Source organism: Athene cunicularia (genome assembly GCF_003259725.1).
Source record: "Athene cunicularia isolate RWA chromosome 11 unlocalized genomic scaffold, athCun1 chr11_part1, whole genome shotgun sequence".
Taxonomy (NCBI): domain Eukaryota; kingdom Metazoa; phylum Chordata; class Aves; order Strigiformes; family Strigidae; genus Athene; species Athene cunicularia.
In genome coordinates this window covers 7,797,872-7,821,925 of record NW_020799113.1, presented here as the reverse complement: position 1 = coordinate 7,821,925, position 24,054 = coordinate 7,797,872, and the positions used below count along the sequence as shown (strand labels likewise).

The following is a 24,054-nucleotide window of genomic DNA, read 5'->3' as shown; positions in this document are numbered from 1 at the left end:
TTCATTCATTTCGTTCTTTACTTTTTTTCCTTCCACCTGCTTTTGCCCTTTGTTTTTAGGTAATACTTAAAAATTACAGAACCTGGAAATAGGAAACAGAAACATCTGTTGATAATGTCAGTGACTTGCCTGTGTTCTGTTCTGGATTATCTGGATTTCTTCCCCTTTGAGAGATGAACTCAAGAGCAGCCCAAGGGAATCTTCTTTTGGAGAAACTGAGCGTGTTCCAAAAAAACATTTTAAATGGATGGAAGGGAAGGCAAGAAAAAGGAGAAGAAAAGAGGAGAAGGGAAAGATAAAAAACATGCCCAAGAGATGTGGGTTTCGGACTGACAGTTGAGACCTGCAGGTAATAGATGCTGATAAGGAAACGGAAATTTTAGCAAATCTTGTTACACTAAACAATAGGTGGCATTCCAAACACACAAAACCATGTGAGGAAGTGATTAGGCTCTCTGTGGTTTTTACAGAGAAATAAAAAACAGAGGGAGAAATCTTGTTAATTAGAGGGGTTTTTTTTTTACTTTATGTGTTTTCCAACCCCTGAAAGGATCACAGCTGCTGTCAGTGATTGGTTCCACATTATGAATACAAAATATTGTGGGAGGAATACATCTATGGTCAGTCAATCAACACAGAAAGTAGTTTCCATCATTAGTTGCCAAGCAACCCCCACCAATTAAAATGACCATCAAAAGCCACGCATTTCATACGGGAATAATTAATAGCAGAATGCAATTACTACCTTTCATGGAAACAAGGAGACAAACTAGCAGTCAACTATTGATTGCATGCACTCTGATAATCAGGAATAAGGAATGGAAATGTTTTTCATTTCTCTGCTGGCTAGTTACCTATCAACACCACCCTTCCCTGGGGGTCAGCCTCTGGATCTACCAATGCTAGCTGCTAAAGCAGCCCTCAGTGAAGAACAATATTCAGGTTTTGAGACACACACACACACACACCCCCAACCAAAAAACACTTTAAGCACATGCATCTTCAAGCATCTGGCATGTTCCCATGGAAGTAAGGACTGTGCCAATCAGATGAGCCAACCTTAAAAAACCAGGTTCTTTCAGAGTTGAACTAACTTACAAGTAGTCACAGAATTGAAAAACTTGCACAACATAACATCTAACAGTATCATCTGCAGAAGGGACACAGTCAATGGACTGGTCTATTTATCTGAAGTCAAGCACACAGAGCAGTGCCCTGCTGGACCAGAGCTAGCTAGGACAACAGACAGGAATGCAGAGAAACTACTAAATACCTCCTAAAATATAAAACCAAACTAAATACATTCTAAATAAAGGAGAGTTTCTTGTGTCAGCCACATCTCAAACATTTCTGATTACCCTTTTCCCATCCCATCCCTTTTTGTTTTTCTAAAGCCTGGAATATTATCAGACTAACCACGGATCAAGATAAAGGAAACATTTTTCAACCAATTGGTACCTGAAGGTACTTGGGCTCTTACATGGGCTGGTATCCAACTTTGACTTTTAATTACCAGAAGACAAGATTACATTCCTTTGCTGAGACTCATTCACGGCTCAGTCTTGCGCAAGGTGAACCTGAACCGTCTGAAGCCAGCTGTCATCTCCACCATCCAACTGCCTCTTTTTAAAGTGAGCACCTCCCTTTCCGTGAGTTTTGCATTAATGGGTTTGTCTGGGACTGCAGTTGCAGACATACCTGAAATAGCTTTTAAACTATCTGTCTTGATAGGTGTTAAAACGGAAAGCGTGGGGCTAAGCACAGGCTGTAACTTATCCCAGAGACGCAGAATGACTCAGGCAAAATTCTGCACTCCTGCAGCAACGCTGCAAGTTATCTCACAAACCGCACATACAGCAAAACCTTCAGTCCTTTTTCCTAACCAAACTCACACCTCTCCAAAGTGCGTGGCTTTTCCTGTGAATCACACCTCAAAGCCACCGCTCCACAGGCAGTGCATCAGGACCTACTGCCAGCTCCAGTTATGACTTGGAAACCACCAAACATTCAGGTGGCCGTGAATTCAGTCTGAACAAGGGGGCTGAGTCGGAGATGAGTAACGATCGCAGTTATGCAAGTTGAGGGCATCCAGCTCTCATGCTCCAGGCCATGGGGGTCGGGGAGGAATGTTCCCACATGCACAGCACTGAATCACCGGCCAGCTTGTCTTCCCCTGAGCACCAGGTATTAGCCAATGGCTCTGGCAGGATTACAGACCAAAAATCCCAAAATTCCAGTCTGCTCCGGTCTGACAGTATGTGGTTAGAGAACGGCAGTGTGCAAGGACTTTAGCTACCCAGCAGACTTTCACTGCACAGCAACGCACCCTCGCAGCAATCCTCCTTAGCTCCTCTGCCGTAAGCGTTCTCGCTGTGTTTCGCTGGTGCTCAGGATAGTCGCATAAAGCAGTGCCAGTCAGAAGAACAGATACTGAACCTGCAATCGAGTCACCTAAAAGTCAGCCACGAGGCCCCGAAGATTTAAAAGCCACCAATACACACGTTTGTACCACTGTAATTACCAACTCTAACGCTGGTGGACACGCAGTGAAGAGCTCAGATTTGACAGCGAATTTTGTTTCACTCTATATGAAAATCACACTCGCAGAGAATTTAATTTAAGGCCACAAAGAAAATACTGGCAGTGTGCAATTTGGATGCAGTGACTCATGCCAAACTTATAAATATGCTGTGGGGACAGAACAAATATGAATTGAAAATTAACCTTCCACTGGGAAATTGGGTATTTTAAAAACTCACCAACTGCTGATAAATATACACCGAATGGACACAGCTGCCTTAAGATGTTCTGTGCCTCACTACCACCAAAAGCAAACAAAGGTTCAACTCGGGGCAGCAAATAAACAAAAGAATTTCCCGTGTCACAAGGAACTTCTCTCTACAGGCTGGGACATGAGCAACCTCCTATTAATAGGTATCTCCATACAGTAGCTCTGAGTAGCCTCAGCCAGATGGGAGCCGTTGTCTTCAAGACTTAATACAAGCAAAAAGGCAGGTTGTGTTCACAGCCGTGAACCGATTCCCCTTTCACATCAGTTGGAGGGCACAGGCTAATCAGAACTCTCTTTATACCTTCAGGGTAACAATACCTACAGTGCTGCAGCTGTCCCACTCGGGCCTTTTAAAATGGCAGTGCTGTCAGCCCTCGCCGTGAAACTTCTCTTGGAGGCTCGCAGCAATGCGCCCGTGAAGTCTGCACAAAGGCTGGTGCTGAGGCAGCAGCAGCGCCGGCAATCAGCCGAGTTGCCATACCTTTATGAGCTGTCCCTTAAAATTAAACTGCTGTACAGAGCCCCCGTGAGAGCTCCAGTCTGATCAATAGCTACCAGGTAAGAAATGCGCTGCATACCTTTGGGATTATACAGTTTGCTTTAGGCTTCTGATTGATCTTGTGGTGATTTCCTGTGCCTTAAAACCAGTGGCAAAAGTGCAAATTAAAGATGAACGGCATGCTCAAACATTTGCCTTCACATAAGAGAACAGAACGTGTTCCTGGTTTTTATGGTGATATACATCCCAGCTTTGAGATTACAGAGACTTCAAACCCTTCCCTGCAAAGCTCATTCCCTGCCCATCTCCTACACCCTCAGAGTAACAAATAACTGATATTCCTCATTGCAAAGATTTATCTTACTGTAGTTTCTACAATCATTGCCACTGGATCAACATTTTCAGCTTGAAAAAAATGCTGTGGATTAGCATTCTGATTGCAAACTGGAGACACCTGCTAAGTTATCTCCTGTAATGAGTACCAAATCGAGCCCGTTCATTCCTGCAACTGATCACCTGCACTTAGAGCACACAAGCGATGTAGCATTTTGTAATTATTCTTCAAGAAAACTTGTCGTGCTCTGAAATACTACCAAGAGCAGTTAGATGACGAGCTTTTCAGGCAGATTTTTCCAGCTCTTCCCTTCCATAAGCAAAATCTGCAGTTGAACTCTTGCCAGAACTAAAATTTTTCACTTAACAGAAGGGACAGTGTATGTTGTTGCCTGAATTAATCTCTGTTATTTAAGATTCAGCAAAGCATGTTTACATATGAGTAATAACATGTCTAAGCATTTTGCTGAATAATCAAGGTCCAAAGGAGGTTCCACTGGTGTTCAGGCTGAGAGAGGATCTGAGTCTACAATTAAAACTATCCTAACAAGCTTCAGTTGTTTTCTCTTAGAGATTGTGGATAAAGATCAACATTGAACTACTTGATCCCAGGAAAACCAGATTACTTTTGGCTTTTACATTACCTGAGGAGAATTATCTGACCTCTAAAAAAAAAAAAAAGCAGCTACCTGAGGAACATAGCTTTTTGCAGAAGGCAACCGGGGTTTACACAGAGATGTAACAAAAATTAACTGACAGCAAAGTTCCGAGATGCTGAACTTGCTCAGTTATAGGAGGAAGGCTCAACTAACATTAAAGAGAAATGCATAGAATGTGCCTGCTAGGTCAGGCTTTTCCTTTCCGCTCTTCTGACCTCAGCTCACTGGTGAGATTTTCTTTTTTTGAGGAGATCCTGTACAACTCTGAATCCACATATAACTGAGTTTTATTGCAGATTTGCGAGAACCTAGGAAGACAATAAGGAAATTTACCATATGAGCATTTTACCAAACATCTAAAGGGGACAGAAGTCTCCTGTCTATTTACTGTATCTCTGAAATATTTCTTCATCTTTCTGCGTTCACGTTCTCAAAAGCTAACCACCATCACTGCAGAATACCCCTGAGAATCCATCCTTGCATCATCACACTTCTACACTAGCAAGGCTGGAATCCTGATGGAGGTGCCTGCATCTGTGAGTGTATTTCAGGTTTTCCTCTTTAATTACAAGCATCAAAACCCCTCCGGCAATGGTGTGATACACAAGGGTGGGAGTCGAAAAGGAGAGCACCGAGGCAAGCACTGTATGCTCCTCGAAGGCACAGGATGGCCCATGTGGCCATGCACTGCCCTTTTCAACCACGGCACTGAAACCAAAGCTAAACCCCAAGAAGTGTCTAAGAAAGGACTCTGACTCAGGCAGAACTTCCTACTGAGGGTCTCTCTTCCCACTTCTCTAAGTAACTGTACTGGTCTTTGCTGAGCTGAAAACACACATTGCCGAGTGCTGAAACAAGGCCCTTGGAGGCTCCATCACTCATTAGCACATTTTGGCCTGAGTGGTCTCCAAACCACAACTTTTCCCAAGGGTTTAAAATATTTTTAAAATTTATTAAATTGTAGCTGGTTAAATACTGGGCCCTTATCTACATCAAGTGTCTTCAGGTACAGAATTTTTCTTCTGCAGTTACTGCCTTTTAATTTCTAGATCCACTATATTGAAAGTAAGACTGATAACTGCTGGAGGAAAGTCTGGATCATTATTGTTATTTGGGAAAAAAGAAGGAAAAAGGGTAGGCAAGCCTGCACTGTTACTCTATCTCAGATTTCTAAGTATACATAGGAACTGTTTTAGGCAGAAAGTACTAATGTACTTCTCTACTATCCTGTCAAAGGCTCAGAAGGAGCATTAGTCTGTGTGCTGTGACCATTTGCCTAACAAAAGTCAATAATGATCACCCAGTTACCTATGTATTGAATCTAAAAGCTTGGCTCAACTTAAAATGCTTTCCAAAAGGACATTTGCTCTAAATTTGAAAGCAAATAAGAATACAGAATTTGCCACTTCTCTTGCTATTTCATTCCAGCAGTTAATCGTTTTCATTCTAAAAAAACTGTCTTTGATTTCCAATTTGAATTGTGTAATTTAAGCCTTCAGGAAATACCTCTCTTGTGTTTGTCAGTAGTATGTGTGAGACCACTTTCTAAAGCAGTTTTATGGTAAAAGTATTTACAAGCTCCAGCCACGTGTCCCTCCTGTAATTTCTGATACCCAAAATACACTGGGCTCTCACAATTAGCATTTCTCCAGCCTTTAATCATCTATGTAGTCCTTTCAGACGCTCTCCAGTTTTTCCTCATCTTGTTAAAGATGGGCATCAAAATTAGAGTGCAGAATATTCTCACCTGGGTGCCACCAATGTCACACTGAAGGCAAAATAAACTCCTCGTTCATAAACTGCAGTACTGTGATAAGTTTCTGTCTAGCTGCTTGTACAAGAGGTCCCGTACAGACTTTTCAGCAGCACATTCCAGGATGTAATTCCCATAGATGGGACATGCACGCCTCATTCCCAAGGTCTGGATATACAGGAACTATCCTGAATCACTGGTTTTCCCAAGGACTACACAGCCCTAAATAAAGTGGGAAACCAAGGAGTTAATGCAACAGCCCCTGTTCCAGCTATGCTCATTTTGATCCTATTTCAGGGTTGAGCTGAGAGGGAAGGCTCTGCTTTTGACTCAGTTGCATGTACCTGAATGTAGGGTTTGATCACGTTTTTTTCAGCTGCACTCAGGCACTACTGCCACATTAGCAGCACATTCACCTTTTCAGTGCCTAACAGAAGAAAGTCCCCATGCATTCCCCTTTTGATGGGGCTGTATCAAAGCTTGCAGAGGGGAAATCCAAGCGCCTTCTCACTTGGGAAGCATCCTGGCGGACGGTATCTGCCACAAGCAGTATGGCAAGGGGCTCAGAAGACAACCTGGAGCACTGTTTCCTTGTGTGTGTGCATGACTCACGGAAAGCTGTGTGAATCACAAAATTCCACCAGCACTGGTGGGGTGGGGCAAAACTACGCTCCAAGCGGACATGTCTCAAGTCGCCCTATGGTAGGTGTACACTGGCCACACACACCTCACCAGAACAGTCAGAAAAGCTTGTTGTGCTTTTGAATAATTAAGTTGGGTTTGTATTTTGCTGTTAAAATACATTCCTTGGCCCTTATGCATTCTGCTGAGGAACAGTGTGACCTGTGTACAGACCCCTGTGGTAGCAAACATGCATCCTGACTACTTAAAAACAACACGTCTGACCCAGAGAAGCTGGAATTCAACCATGCAATTAGGTTAGGTCAATGTTGGCGATGAGTGGATAGATTATTATCCCATATCATATTTTGTAATCCTCTGCTAATCAGGATGCTGTTCACTTTGGGAGCCAACAAAATAGCTACTCACTCACTGTCAAGACTTAAGCAAAGTCAAGAGCAATTCCTGAAGGTTTTATTCTAGAACCTGGTAATGGTCCAGTCACTTAAAAAGGTCACCAAATTCTACGTTCAGGTTGTAGGTTTCTTTAAACCAATATTTATCTGTACAAATCTCAAGAGAAAAGACAACACTTCTCCTTTCAAAAGTGAACTTTACAATGGTCTTTTCATTATCAACTTCTACGGTTCCATGCCAATAAGCTTTTACTCTTTTTCTAATCCTTAATTAATCCTCTGTATAAACAATTTACGGTTGGCATATTCTGCTTGGAGTGTATCTTTTGCTGAGTATATGTATCGCAACAAGATCTTCAACATCCAAGCAAATATTTTTATATATTTACGGACCTAGATAAATGTGTGGGTATATCAAGAAAAATTATCTGACTCCTGAAAATTGAGACTCCTGAAAATTGAGCTCTCATACTTCCCTTGAACTTGGTGGGAATTTGTGAGCTCTCAGCAGTTACAGACAAGACACTGAGGAAGTTTTCAACTTAAGTACACAATGCTTGACTGAAGGCAAACACTTCTGAAAGTGCTGCCCTGAATTTTCCAAGTACTGCTTCCCCTGGAAAAGCCATGACTTCCCCAAATCACATATAGAATATATCACTTTCAGACGCATTCAGATTAAAAGAGGAATCTAAAGAAGTCCTGAGAACAGCAAGGAGGAAACAATGATTTACCTGTAAGGTTTCCTCTACAAAAATAAAATACTGTAATAGCTTGAGGTATTTCAACATGCAGTTTCTGTTTGTTCTCATCACATTCAAACATAAGAGAACAGTTTTTGAGCATTACACATACACAGAAATGACAAATATACATGCTTGACTAGAGTTGCATTTGCAAATAGAAAGGGAGGGAAAATATGGGTTGGGCTGCACAAATTTTATTGTTTTTCTGTAAAAATGATAAATGCACATTTACAGTTCCATAAACACAAGTGATTTAAAGTATGCAGTGCTTTTAACGGCCAGGTTGAAGTCATTTTGTAAATGCAGCCCTTAAAACAACCAAATACTACTTTTCTAGGCTGTTGCTTAGGAAAACACCATTGAACACTTACAGATGGCAAATAAAAAGCAACTTTTGAAACTGGAGTCTGGCGTGGGAATTTTGCCTGAGGAAGAAGGCAAGATGGGATCTCACTTTGTACACTGGTTGCTGAAGGAATATGTATTACAAAAGGAAGCCACTTAATAAGACTACGGTAGATCTGACTTACCACAAGAGCAGCATGTGAAGCAGTTGGTATGATAGAGGTTACCCATTGCTTGGCAAGCCTGGCTCGCTCCATACACACCTTTTCCACATTTTATACAAATACCTACAAAGCAGAAAGAGAATGAAAGTTAGTATCCTCTGCAGCTCCTAAATACAGCTCCAGGCCATTGATTCCTAAACACTCATGATATCCCCATCAAGCCCTAAATCAATGAGCTCCTCACCCTGAATAGATTCAAGTATCCAAGACAGCAGCAGGTGGTTTGAGTGAAACAAATGCATGGAAATTAACCCAAAATAAAAGGACGGGGAGACGCCTCTGCTGGTGTTTCAATGCACAGAGACTGAGGCTGGCTAAAGACAGAAATCCAAAAGGCAGGTGCAACAAGAGAGGACAGAAAATTCACACGCTCTTTGAAAATAACCCTGTTTGCCCAAGAAGTAGTTTAGTGAGACCTTTACAACCAAGTGCTCCATCACATTACATTCAATAATCACTACTAAAACAACTCATTCCAAAACCAGAAGACTTCTCTTTGCTTCGCTCCAGCAATGCAACATCAAGAGTGTTGGTCCACGGTGAAAGCCACGCAGGAGTGGGAAAAAGGGTCTGTCAGTCACATTTATTAATTGTTTAACTCTCCATGAATCATAGTATGTAACCTCATAAACAACCTAGCATCTTACAAAACAGAAGAGCAAGGACTCTACCTTCCTTATAGTCTAAGGGCAAAACTTCTGGCTGACAGATCTGCCACAGTGGGGTCAGAAATTCACCTTCGCTGCCCAAGCCTGCTCTTGGTGGTGGCAGGAAGGACCCCCGTGAAGTCCATGTGAGACCCAAGTATGAAGAGCCAACGTAGTACTGGCAAAGTCTGCCGTTAGCTCCACACAAAACACTCACAGGAAAGTTCATTATTACAATAAGCAATACAAAGAAGGTTTTTGGGGGTGGTTTTTTGTTTGTTTTTAAAAGTCTTCTTCCTCATAGATACAGCTCTAAGTTTTCTGCCTATGCATTTTCTTCTACCGATGCATAACCTCTCTAAATTCAAACCAGAGGAGGGGGATAATTCAAGAATCACTTTGCTTCTGTATCCCCATAAAGAGGAAACTAAATGCTGGAGAATCCGTGTCCTTTTGTCGCATACTCAGGACGACTGATTTTAAGTTTTTCTGAGATGTCCATTGGTCTCTATTCCAACTGTAGCAGGACAGTACATCTGAAGACAAGGCTGTGTGATTTTTTTTAGATAATACTAGTGGAAAAGAAAAATTGAGATTTTCGCCTCCCACGACTCCATAATGAAACTGCTGTGCTCCATGTGCTGTTTGAGGCCCTACTTCCACAAATGCAGGCACAAGCTTAGCATTAATCATTAGCATCAACAAAATTGCTAATATACTTAAGAGTCTAAGAACTTGAGAACTACAAAATTGGTCTTTAATCATCCAGAATTCTCCCCTGCTGTGCTGTTAACATTTTATACAGAAAAACACACAGAAAATACAAATGCAAGCTGTCTGGGGGGAAATCAGCATATTATGAACTGGTAGAAACTTTTAATAGCAGAAAAAACAAAGTTAAGCTAACAAAGCATTTGCTGTCTGTTCAGTTTACATGGGTTTTGCTTTTATTCAGTCCCAGTATATGAATTGGCCTAAGCTGCCACACCACAGAGACAGAGATGCCATCTGTCCCAGGCAGATAGCTGCATGGAGATGAGTAACTCCAGCAGAACAGCAGTACCCAGGAACACAGCTGAGACTTCACCTGGGCTCTCAGTGAGGTCTCATACACAACAGGATGCCCATATATCTCTGCTCCCCTCCCCAAGCTATTCAAGACACATTTTAAACACCATTTCTGAAACTGAACTGTTTCAGTTCAGTGCAGCATTAACACAGCCATCTGTATGGGCTGAGTTGTGTCACCAGTTTAAGTGGGATACTGTCAATTAAAAAAAAGTTGTATTTGACAAAAGGAATCTTCCTATGCTACTCATTCAACTACAGAAATGGAAAGATCTTTCACTAAATCATGGGTTCCTTGATGCTTATACCTTTAACTCCCTCATTTCAAATCATGGAGATCATGCAACTACCTCAATGTCCTGGCACAACGTTGCCATTTTGGACCATAACCACATCTGTGAAATGAAACAGTTATTGTAAAAAACAATAAATATATTAATAATAATAGTAATAATAATAATTTAAACTAAACCTGATTTTCATTTTTCACTGAAGCAGGAACTGTAAGTTTAATATTATCAGATATCAACGTTCCAAGCTAAACCTGTAACACAAACTAGCTGCCAGCTAGATCCATCAGGTCATTGCAAACAAAGCATTAAGGAAATGCTGGTCCTTAGGCTAGCTCAGCTTCAGTATAGGAAATGGGAACTTCAGAAAATTTGTTGCCTTACCCAAGGCTGTTATGTCTATTTATTTGCAACCAAAGGTTATGAAAAAGATCTGCTATTTGCCATGAGTTAATGATTAACTGCTGATGAAAGATAGTTATTGATTACTGTGGACACTGATCAGAAAAGACATCCCGTCAGCCAGCCGCTGCAGGAATTACCCAGCAGCAGCAGAGCATCCACAAACCTGCTCTCTGTCTCATCACACACCATGAGCTCTGCAATAACCCTGGTCCCTCGTGGCTCTGAGGCAGGAGGGGTTGCACACACAGCAGAGAACATGGGGTTCACATCTGAAACAAGCAATCTGTCACTTCAGCATCAGGTCTTGGTATGACATTTCACTTCACTTCTGGCAGAGGAGCCAGAAGAAAGCCCTTTCAGAGCTCCCCAGCTGTCTGCACCCTTCTTGCCCATCTTTTCATGCCAACCATTTACCCAGGACTGGCAGCTATTGATAGTCTGACTGTGAGATCTACCTTTTCCCATTTACACTTAATATTACTCCAAGAACAGAAATCCACAGTCTGTAATTCTCTGGCATTTCTGTCTGTGAGCTCGCATGCACAAATCTACTACATCCATGAACTGCTTTGATAAATGAAGTTATTGCCTCATTTCTTTGCCATTGCTCCACTGAACCATCAGAAGCAGAAGAAGATTTATTGTGGATATTAAACTTACACTGGCCTCTCCAGCAAGTGATTCATTATGAGCAGCTGTCAGTTTGTTAACTTGTTTTCTCTAAGAGACTAGTCGTTAACTCCAGGAATGAATGACCACAGAGATGATTAGCATACTAAAAAAGCGCATATATAATTCCAAAAGTGTATTTTGGAAAATATACATGCAGCTGTGGTGTGAGTATAGCGTGAGCTCATAACTGCCTAGGAAAAGCACCGATTACATGACTGCTCAGGTCTGCTTTTCCACCAGTCACAGCCCAGACTGCACACTGCAAACTTGTGAAAGCCCTGACATAACAGCTACACTACTCCCCCCCACCCCCTCGATTTAAATCCAAAACTTGTTAAACTGCCTATGAAGAATGTTCTGTTACAGAGCATGCATGTCTCATTTCTGACACTTCACTCGACATGACTTCAGATCAACCGCTTCAGTCTTTATATAATATAATAATTCCTTGCTCCTCCTGACACCTCTATTGTAAGCAGCCAACTGTACCTTCAGTTCTTTTAACACATCAACTGGTGCACTTCCACCCAAGTCATCAGTTCTCCTACAGAGATGGTGTCTCTCTTTAGCTAGAAAGAGATGTTACAAGATGTTGCATATACCCAAAGTTTGCAAGAGATGTTTGCATCCTCACATGATGTTTAACCAAACATGAGAGTAGAGACTGAATACTCTGACTGAACAATCAAAAGACCATCAACAAAAACAACCTTAGAAAGAGAAGGAGCTCCCACAGACACCCTGCTGGAGTTAGCTGCAGCACATTGCCAGTGCTCCCCATACCTTTAACCAGTCCACTCCACTGAGCTTGACCATTGTCAGTCAAACATCATCTCTGGATGCAAGCCAGGCAAGCCTCCAGCACTGTATGGCAACACAGCCATCAGAAGCACAATGCTCTCATGCATTAGCAAAATACTAATATTGACACCAGGAGAAAGCAAGACGGGTATTTTCTGATGCAGTCTGTGATTTTGCTCCAGACTCAAGAAACTGAATGCAATTCATTATAACAAGCAAAGGTATCAGCAACAACCTAGAGAAAATGTTAAAGATAGATGATCTTTGCTCAGCCTGCTATAATGTAGTTGTAAGTAACATGTAGTAGCCTACACATTAGGAGAAGTTCAGTTTGGGACCTGTACATCAAATCCTGGGGTGCTCTTCTGACCAAGACAGCACAGGCTGGTACTTCATACAGACTTCACCAGGTACCCAGAACGGGGAAAAAAGCAACAGGCAAAGGTTAAATGAAACACATAACCACTTTTTGGCCAAGCTTTGTCCTCAGACACGTGTGGAACTCAGGCTGTGCCTAATGCCATCCTCACTTAACCTGAAGTCAAGGGTTGAACACAAATGCAAGAAAAACAATACCACGTGGCCTCTCAACTTCGCTACGCAGCAGCTGTGTGAGTCAGAGGGGGAATCTGGCTATCGCACTTCTTGACAGCACGCCATGGCTCAGGGATGAGCTGCAGCTTTACCGTCTTACAGCCACACCGTATCTCCAGGATAACTGCTACATGCTGCCTACAGTAGGAAACAACCAAGCCCTGTCATCAAGAGTTATGGTAAAGCTAAAATTAACAACTAACACATGGCACAGATGACTCCCTCCTTGCCTCTGCATTTCTGTTCGTGCTGCAGTACTGGGAAAAGGGTGGGTGAACGTCACACTGGGCTACTGCAAAATCCCCTGTTCTTCTCTCGGACAGGAAAAAGACCATTTCTACGTTAAGTCTTCGACAAGTTTTTCCATACCTGTGGCCTAGCCAAGGTGCAGGGGCAGGGAAATGAAAACCTACAGCCATGAAGCGGGAAGAACAAAGGAGGAGGGAAGCCTTAACTCAGCTCAGGAAACCAACTTGTAACGACAAGGGGCAGCTACAAGAGCGGAAGGGCTGTGGTGGGGCTGCCTCAGACCCCTGCGGGTGTCACTGGCCATGGGAGGTGCTCCCACACGGGCTGCGGTGCCTGCAGCCAGTGATCTCACGCTGGGGTAGGTTTTACACAGGGCGTTGCTACTACCTTTAAAAAAAAAATACTCTGCTAAAGAAGCTGGGTAAATAGTGAAGCATCAGAGCTGCCCCAAGCCCAGGCAGCCGTGCCACTGCTGCTGCAGCAGTACCTGCCTGAGCTGACAGCAGCTACTGTGCAGACGTCCTGGACTGTGGCAGCTCGGATGCTGAGAGGTGACTTCAGGCAAGAAAAATGCACCCTTCCTTCCAACAACCACAGGAGGAGGGATCTTCCAACACACACGTCATCTCCCAGTCAGAAGCAGATAGAAGAAACAAGGCACCTACACAGGGCACAGTGGCAGAGCCTCTTCCCAGCAGCCAGGCAGGAGCAAGGAAGGCAGCCCAGGAAAACAGCTCTTGCTGGAGGGCTTTAATATGTCACCTGGCAGATGCCTGGCAAATGTACTAAGGCTTGAGTACCCAACATAAAATAAAATCTGGTATGTACAAGTTATAAATAGATAAATGTATCTTGGACATGCTCAGCAGCAACATCCTTGTGATGGCAACAATGAAGGGACTGTCTGAGCTACCAGCACTGCCCTCTCCCCCAGGGAAAGATGAGAAGACACCACAACCTGAATTGAGGTAAACATTTTAAGCTCCCCTCCCAAGCCACAGCCCACCCACACCTGGCACTGCAACATCTCAAAGCCAGGAGGGACCTGATCCCATCCAGTAACACAACTCTGGCTTTCAGGTACCCTGTGCTCCCCACAGCAACCATCCTAGAGGTCTGAGTATGCTAACTGGAGAAAGATAGCCCACGACAGCTAACGCAAATCATAGCTTAGGACAAGAAGGCTGTGGACCAGGAAACTTTCTGCTGTCACTGTTAAGCCTTATTGAGATTGCCCCTGACCTTGCTCCTTAAGGAAAGAAGGTAAAAACCCCACCAATAAACTACTTGGGCCCTTGAGATATGTATCTGCTGACTTAAAAAGATCTCCATCACTTCAGTGCCTGCCTCCTACAAGAGGCTTTACTCACCTAATACAGTATCATGGGGCAGGAGGAACGCACATGTAGAACTTGCTTAAAAAAATCAAAGTTTGAGATTGATTCATATTTTGTTACAAATGCAGTGAAGTTCACACTCACTAGAAGTTTTGTAGAAAGCAAGGTCTAGGTTCCAACTCCAGCTCCTGGAATAACTTCCCATTACCTCTACCTGCCTATTGCTTAACAAGGCTGTGGCTCACGTAGGACAAAGCTGCTGGGAGAGGTCATGGCCATGAAGGGAGGCACTGGGACCAGCTCCAGGAATGACAGTGCTGATCTGGACATAGGAGCTGAGCTTTACCTGCCTGAGGGATCAGTACTGCCAGCAGGTCAGCAAGGCTCAGCCTCAGCCTATTCCTACTTGCTTTGATAAATACACAGGCCATTCTATTTCACTGAAAACTTTCCAGACTTTCAAATGTAGGGTGAGATGATGGGCAAGAGTTTGGGAACATAGAAGGCTGTAGAAACAACTCAAGCACCACCCTCTCCGACTCTACTTTAGCAGCTACGAGCCCAGGGCATGTCTGTGCTGGTAAACTGAACCTCGTCAGCCCCGGGTAGCACTGCAGAGTGGGAGATGTCATGGGAGCCGGTATCAGCTCTGATTAGCAGCTGCTGGAGACTGGAAGGCTTTTGTTACTGTTAAAGTAGATCCAACCAGTCGCACAGTGAAAGCCTGAAGCTAGCACAGCAAATGCTTATTGCTTCATACAGTATGTGAAATTACTGCTCTGAACCATGAAATTACTGACACTATCTGCACAGAGTTCATCCTGCCTCAGCCGCAGCCGGCGTGCCTCTGCATAACTTCCCTTTGTGTGGATCTCCAACTCCGCCGCAGAGCCTCCCGACGGCACAAGGCATATCACAGGCCTATTGTTCTGCGCAGTGTTTTAGTTACACTGACACTTGGTTTACAAATATTCATTCGTTTCTCTGCTTCTTGATTTAGTGCATGGCAGTTCCAGGATGATTTATACTTCTCACTTGGCATTAATAGAAAGATCTTTTACTACTGAGGCAATGAACTGGAAGACCGAGTAGTTCTTGTGGCTGCTCTATCGTCTGTGCCACTTTAGGTTGCTTTGTCCGTGATTCAGAGCTCAGCTGACTGCCCAAGGTTCATGCTCAAGTTGACAACCACAGCACAAGGGGACTTGCAAATAACTTTAGCAACTGAATTACTGACCAGAAAAAAGACAGAAGAAAACCTGGCTTCTAAAAGTAGCTTGTGATTACTGGGATTAGCAAAGCAAGGAGACACATACAGCTGCGGGGGGGTGGGGGTAAGAGAGAGCACTGCTGGGAGTGTATGACTTGGAGGGAAAAGTATGTCTGTAAAGCCCCTTCCCTGTCCTACTGCCCCTCCACTGCTGAACACTGTCTCGCTGTGGACATGCATCCTCTTATAGCCCAAAGGGACCAGGTCAACAAGGCCTTTCAGCTCAAGCCACGCTTATTTTGCCTGGAACATTGTAAGCATGATCACACATATAATTCAGTCTACTTGAGGAGTGTAAAATTGCTAGCACAGTGGTAGCAGCAAACAGGTGAAGACAGGTTGAGGCCAGCAAAATCTTCAGCTTGAACAATTTCTGGCAGAGGAGGACACACCACCCCATCCAGAGGTGCCAGGCAAGCCCCACAAGGACACACACAGAGGTCATACAGACAAGAGTAGTGAGGTGCTAGTTTCAGTGCAGAAATATCCAATACCAACATCCAAAGCTCCCCAGTGCTTCTCAGCAAATTTGCTGGGAGGGTGGTGTGGAGCACCAGGGACGTTCAGTCGAGCTGTATATTCACACTGATTTAGGAAGAGGGCAGACCTTCATCAAAGCATACACCAATGGAAGGGGCAACAGAAGAAGTGGCAGTTCACAGATGGTGATAAGTCTCAAAAAAAAATATTCAGGTTGCAAATGCATTCACACATAAACATTTGTTTTCTAATTAACACGGATACTGAAATTTCTACAAGTTTATTTAGCTGGTTGCACCAGCTGGAGAGCACCTGAGCTCTAGGATGAGATGCTTGTTCACACCATTATTTTAGATTTTCTCTGGGATAACACAGGTCAGAATGTGGACCTGCTAAGTTTTATTGAAGCTGTTGCCAGTAGCAGGTTTACAGACATTGAGATAGTTTCATTAGAATAAATAAAATACTTAAAGCTTCTATTTTCATCACCTTTCCTCTGTGTTTACTGATACCACACATTAATGCCTCTCTACACACACTGCAGATTTTCCTATATAAATGACAGTGATCACAGTACAGGACCAGCCAGCAACTCTACTGTACCAGCCCCTTTTTTTCAGTTTTGACTTTCTTAGTTGTCTTTAGCAAACCATTTAGTTTCTCTGTGTCTTGGCCCTTCTCTGTATTAAATGGGTGCCACTGGCACCTGTGTAGTCTTCAGAGAAAAAGCCTTCTGAGATGACATGGAAAAGACAGAATCAATCTCAATGGTTCAGCTTAAAAAAAAAAATCTGTACAATAAGGTAACAACAGTGATACTGAAAGCACCAACAATGCAGCCCAAACACCCTGAACTCCAGAGAATGTCAGACCCAAAAAACATCAACAGCACAGACGTCAAGTTGGAAAGAGTTTTCATTACATTCTCCCGACATTGCACATGAGTCATCACGCTAATATATGGCAGAAAAAGGTCATATATTACAGCTGCCCTCCTTGACATATTTAAAATGGGTTCACGATTAAACAAGGAGACTAGTCTAAAAGTTTCCAGGTGCACTTTTCTATTTTCTTAGATAACGGTCTATTTTCAGAACGAGCATGACAATCTGGAAAAGGCACGGCATTACGTAACCACATTTGGTTATAAAGTCAGCAGGTCCTTCCACAAGCAGTACCCAAGCGCTACACGTCCACAGCAGCCCCGCATTTCTACCACCCACCCTGCAAAGGTGCCAAGGTGCCACCAACACGGGCTCGCTAATTCTCACCTGCCACCTGGAGGTTCTTTATCATTTCCAGAAGTATAAATAGGTTTGCTTAAACAAAACCATGCATATAGGTAGGTATTGTGTGAAGCTATTTAGAAAGACTAAACTATTCACTTAAAGCTGGAAATTACTTAAAAACCTCTGTCACCTCAACCCTCTGAACCATAGTTTAAGTCACTGTAAGTCAAGTGACAGAAGGATTCTTTGAGAACATGAGGAGGAAGGATATACCTTCCTGTAAGGATGTCCTGCAGGAATAACAATTTCAGAAAGTCATTTGCCATAGGTCTCTCCCACCTTCAGCTCATGGAAGATTGTAGTTCTGAAGTACCCAACCTGACAAACCTCACTTTCCCTGCCTTGGCTACAGTGAAAAGCCCAGTCTCCTCTGCAGCTGTGAGGCTCAGCCCAGGGTGGATCTCAGTGCTAGTGCAAACAGCCACGCTCCTCTACTCCAGTAGGACAGGAAGACTCTCAGACCATAAGAAAAGCCTGTCCTGATCTAATGAGCTGAAAACCCCTGGGACAGCTGGTCAAATACTGCACTAAGGACATGTAAACAGGATATTCTAATTTTGCCTCCTCCACCTCAAGAAACAGCAACACTAAATTATATATATATATATATATATATATATATATATAGGCTCTTTTCCTTCCTATAGATCCAACTGGGAAAAAAAAAAGGTAAAAATTAGAAAAACAACTTCCACAGCAAAGCAAGGCTTCTACAGACCTGGGCAGTCCCATGGGTTCAGCTGCTCTCCACTGCAGACCTAAGGCAGACAAGCGGTGGTTATTCCAGGCTTTAGTCAGATTCCTCTCTGCAGTGATTCTTACAAGAGGATAACTGAGTTTCGCATAACCACGAAAGGACCTGAGCTCCATTTTCACCTTCCAGTGACTTGCTCTCCAAGGCAGCTGTGGCCAGCCAGCACCACTCAGACCCGTAGGAGCAGGCAGATCTCATTCCGCTCAGAGTGACCCTTCCACTGAGACGGGCAGCAGCACTGCAGTACATGAGGCCACGTTCCAACAACTGAATAAATCCAGCTTTACAACTTAGTACTGTATAAAAAGATGCCACACAGTGTAAAGTACTGATGGTTAATTACATATTGTCAGAATTTCTGCTAGGTTGGGTATTCTCTGTTCAGCCTGCTTTGACTTTTTGCTGGACTGGGTATTGTCAGTCCTCATCAGGTAACAGTCTGCTCTCCAGCAGCCACTGTGAACCCCGGGGTATGTGCTCTGTCTGGCTAATTCAACAGAAACGTGAACACGTGCTTGATCCACATCCAATTAGTATCAATGAATGATCCAGAAATGCACAGACATCACACACAGGACCATCACTCTCCCCTGCTCTGTCCCTGTCTCACTCATCTTGACCCAAAATGGGAACAAAGTGGGTGCAAAAGGCCAGAAAATTAGAAAAAAAGTAGAGCTGGTTTTCTCAGATGAAAAGAAGTGGGAAATGGACACAGTCATAGCACTCAACTAAGAAGTACGTGTTGACTCTTCTTATGCACTCAGTTACACGCTGTTTCCCAGCTAGTGACAAACCATCATTCAGAGTTAGCAGACTGCACGCTTCAAAACACACTTGGGTTTTTCGCTACCCACCTTTTATATTCTCACAGACAGACCAACAGTAGCAGTGCCTGGCTCCTCTGCAAGACCTGGGCACGAGGCGAAAAAAACCAATGTACAAGACACTGATCAGTGAACAAACCCCAACTATAACAGGGCTTTGGCATAATCTGCTTTTTTCGCAACCTGCCACTGCACCTGCAGCCAAACCCTTGGCCCATAACCTCTAAAGAGAAACCTGCAACCACTTAGTCAAAGTGCTAAGCTGCTCCTATTAAAGAACACGTGTCCTGCAATAGCACTTGGCACTGAGATGCAAATAGTGAAATACACTTTGGCCCCAATGGGTAATGTCAAAGGCTATTTGCTTGAGGGGACAAAAGATTTCTCTTTCAAAATGATCACTGCGTAGCACTGGTACTGGTGCCTAACAAGTCTGGTCTTCACAGAACAGACAAGAGGAGCTGTCAGACAGCCCTCAGTTCTGTGAGACCCAATTGCACATCACAGGCCTGCTCCCAGGACTAGCACTGGGTGCCCTCCCCATACCTACCCTTCTCACCATCTCCACGCCAAGATGGCAAGACATCCTCTTTTTAAGCTGAATTCTGGAAGATGGAGTCCATTTCTTTGGAGCTGGATGCCAGTCAACATGATGAACAAGAGGCAAGATGATCTTCTCTCCCACTCCTAACACCCAACCACCCCCTTAAGCATCCCACCACCCAGACATCACTCACTTAGTGAATAATTCATCAACTCCACCACCTACAGACAGACAGCAAAGGAGCTGTGGCTAAATTTTTAGCAACACTTACAAAAATACAACTAAAGCATAGTTGTGTAGAAAATGCCTCCAGGACAATTTTTTATTACAAATCTTTCTAGAGGCAGCAAAAAGAAAAGAACTGCAAAACCAGGGAAAGAGCAAGCAGATAGAAAAGACCAAAGGGTTAGGAAGGTAATTTTCCACTTTGTTAGTTACAGCAAACATCTCCAAATAAACACGATCTTATGCAATTTATCAGTCAAACCTCCCTTCTCCATTTTGAAAGGTTACATGAAGTGGTGAAATGTTGGTTAATGTACCTCCTAGAGGACCAGCTAAAAAAATAACAGAAACATGTAATCTTCTCATAATTATAAAAGTCAACACTTAAGAGTGATATGAGAAGCCTCTATTCATAGCAGCTAAAAGGGGCATTCATTCCTCTTTACATCATCCCTTCAGTGTTATGTCCTGATGCAATTTTCAACAGCAGGTGAAATCACTAAAAATTGGAAACAGTGTGAAAATTCTTCTCCTATCTGGTTTTAATTAAAATACCAGGCAAAGCACAGAGGAGTGATAAAGAGAGGTAACCCTTTCCACTTCAACTGTTCTGTCTCTTCATCCTTCGTTACAGAGCCAGGTGGAAACCCCACAGCAATGTCAGTGGTAAGTATTTTCCCTATTACTAAAGCAGTGCTTCAGATTAGGATCATGACAAAAGCAATAAAAGATAATTCACATCGGATTGTGATCTATGTGGTAGGTGTTCTGTGGCCTTTTTAGTTTCAGAGGGTCCACCCGAGAAGTGGGCACCAGAGGGGCTGCTGTTGGGAAGACCAGATGAGACCTGAGCTGCCCCACAGGCTCACATGATGGCAGTGGGACCTTCTGTCTGGGCACTGGGTGGGAGTTGGTGCCTCTCCCACCCCAGACCTACCCACACAGAAGCTGACAAACCCACTGCCAACCCTCCAGGCTCTGTGGTCCCCTGTTTAGACACAGCTCTTGTGGGTAACCCGTCCGCACACTGAGGATATGCAGTGCATGGACAGAGCATGTGGGCACCCAGCTCCCAGGCAGACAGAGCGCACGTTCAGCTTCAGTATTCCCACGATCCAAGACAGTCAGGTCCAAACCCCTGCTGGTTTTCTCTGCCACAAGGCCACACGGCTGGCTCATGTCCCGTAGGACCCCAGAGGGCCTTTCTGCAGAGCTGCTTTTCTGCCAGTGGGCCCCCAGCTGATAGCACTGTATGAGGCTGTTGTTCCCCAAGTGTACTTTCCTTCACTGAACTTGATGAGGTTCCTCTTAGCCTATTTCTCCAGCCTGTCAAGGTCTCACTGAACAACAGCACATCCACCCAGTCTAGCAACCACTCCTCGCAGTGCAGTACAATCTGCAAACTTAATAGGCGTACTGTCCCACCATCCAGGTCATTCATGAAGTTGTTAAACAGTACTAACCCCAGTACTGACTTCCGAGGCATGTCACTAGTGACTGGCCTCCAACTCAACCTCATTCTGCTGGCCACAACTCTGAGTTCAGCAGCTCAACCAGTTTTTGGTCCATCTCACAGTCCACTTATTTAGTCTGTACTTCCGTCAGTTTATCTAGAAGGATGTTATGGGTGACAGTATCAATAGCTTTGCTAAACCTGAGATCAACAACATCCACTGCTCTCCCCTTATTCACCAAGCTTTTCATCATAGAATGCCAACCCAGTTCCCCTGCTCTACATTTTCCCTAGTTTTCTTTTTGTTCATAAATCTGCAGCTGACCTTCACATCTTTCACCAGATTCATCTCTAGGCAAGCCTTGCTCTCCTAACTCCAACCGTGCATGTGTTCTTATATTCCTCCCAGGTCACCTGTCCCTGTTTCCACCTCTTATACATTATACACTTCCTTTTCATTTCTTTCTTAGGAGCTCCTTGTTCATCCATGCAAGCCTCCTGCTACTCTTGCTTGACTTCCTGGATATCAGGATGAACTGTTCCTGAGCTTGGAAACAGCAGTCCTTGAAAAATCAACCAGCTTTCCTGGACTCCTTTTCTCTTCTTCATAGCTACTTTTACAACTCCTTTAAGTCAGCAAGGTACAGAACTTATATATGCGATATCCAAAAGTCAGGACAGTCTACAGGAATATTCTTCCCTATTGTAGAGGCTGGACTTCAGTTTTCAAGAAAATCTCTCCCTAACTAAATTCACAACAAAATGACATGGGTAAGTAAAGAGCTACCTGTGAACGTTTACACATTCAACTCCTACTTAGAGATTTAACTCCCCAGTGGATTCTCTTTAGACTTCCAAATAAGTCTAATTGCATTTCTGAGTCTGACCTTTAATCAAAACGTTCAGGATCAGTGTGTAAATCACTCAGCTGGGATTTTCCTTCTCACACGCTAAATCACCGCAGCACAACCTAATGCAATCATTTCCTTAATTGCAGCAAAGCCCTTTTGGAATCTCTTTTCAATGTATCCACTAAGAAATGTTTGTTCCCTTTAAAAAAAAAAAAACAACAAACAACCCACAACACACACAACTTCTCTTCTGAAAACTAGCTAAAAGAATTAGTGTATTTGTTGGGGGGTTTTTCACAGTTTATTTTTGCCTTTTTTTTTCAGTTACTAGAGCCTTTGTTTCCAGATGAATCTAGCCTCTTCTGCAATTATATCCATTGAAATAAGGGTAGCTTTTACTAAATCAATGAAGAATCTCTCTACTGTGCTGTCTCTGTAAGGTTAAGTGTGAATGGTACTGAGCTGGTGCCTACACATCCCTTGCTTCTCCCACTGATGCCTCTAAGAGGAAGGATTTTATAATTTTTTGAGAAGAGCTATTTGTCCATTTTAGAGAAGGAATCATTGTTTATTCTCAATTAAAACAGATTCTGTTTCAATCTAGTACCAGTCACAAAACGTCTTCTCTGGTTGTCTTCCACCGTAGCCAGAAATAAGAGATGTCTCTTCAAGCAAAGCAAGAACAACTGAGTGATCACTGCAAGTGGTTGTTCCCCATTGGTTTTCATCTGATGGGAGCCATAGCTTTTATCTTCCAGTGGCATCAGTGACTCAGGCTGACAGCAATAGCTCATGCAAGTCTCTAGCAGAGAGAACACAGGATGAACATGTATCTTTTTCCCTATCTTTCCCTGAATGAACAGACATGCTGTAACGACATGTAATACCACACTAAGAGTTAGCCAAGCAACTGACATCTTACGTAGAAAAAACCAACACCCTGTGTTCCTCTATAGTACTATGTTTAAATCCTGGAAGGTATCTCCGTCCTTTACCTGCTGAAGTAGGTAATATCTAAGCATCCGTTGACAGCAGAAAGACCTTCAGTTCAGACCTGAAATCCTGGGTGTTCCCCAGTTTCCAAACTCTTCCTTCCCTGAACAACATTGCCCAGCATTACTTCCTACTATTTCTTAATGAACTGATCCTGGAGCTCTTTAAGAGAAAACAACTTGAGATTTTATTCCTATTTAGCATCAAGCATGTGGACTGTTCTCTGTTCAGATCTATACTCCAGCCTGTGCACGACAGAACAACCTTATCTCACCTTTCCCCCCACCCCCTGGCTTAAAAGTTAGTGCCCTGGCTCGGAGCTGCAGGATAAAAACAAACACACCGTTATGAAACGGTCACACTTGACCTTGGAGTCAGTCTTACTCTAATTTAGACCCCAAGACAACACTTACTCTGTTCTCTTAAATCAACTGTTTGGTGAGAAACTGCAAGCTGCATAGTTCAAAAAATTCAAACAACTATTTGTTCGCAGGCTTATTGAATACTTTCCTGGCTGGTAACTAGTTTTTTTCAGAACAGTAGTGTGACCAGAGGAAATAGCATGTGCAGAACTGAGCCTGCACCAGCACAAGTCCCTGCTGCTGATCCTTCTTCAAAACAGGAATGTCTGCTCTTGAGGGAGATGTTTTTACAAATGACCGCCACCTGGGTGTGTAGTTCTTGTCCTTTGAGAAGGGAACACTACCCACGATCTCACTGAGGTTTGGTTGCAGTCCTAATCCAATTGAAAACATATAGAAGCAAAATAAAACTTACAACCTGACATTCCCCCACAGTGCCTCTATAATTTGGTTCTGCGTTCAAAATGAAAACAGCTCAAAATAAAAACAAGTGGTTTTACAGCCACTTTCAGCTCAGCTCTGGTGCTGGCTGTTCTGGACCAACGAACAATGTCCTGCT

The 24,054-nt window shown here is 43.4% G+C and overlaps 1 protein-coding gene across 1 annotated transcript in view; it reads right to left on the bottom strand.

Moving 5' to 3' along the window:
* Positions 1 to 24,054, bottom strand: part of WTIP (WT1 interacting protein) — an 85,682-nt gene that overhangs the window by 46,259 nt on the left and 15,369 nt on the right. The window contains exon 3 of the mRNA XM_026856945.1: positions 8,349 to 8,450. Coding sequence (XP_026712746.1) covers positions 8,349 to 8,450 — 102 coding nt within the window. The remainder of the gene's footprint in view (positions 1 to 8,348; positions 8,451 to 24,054) is intronic.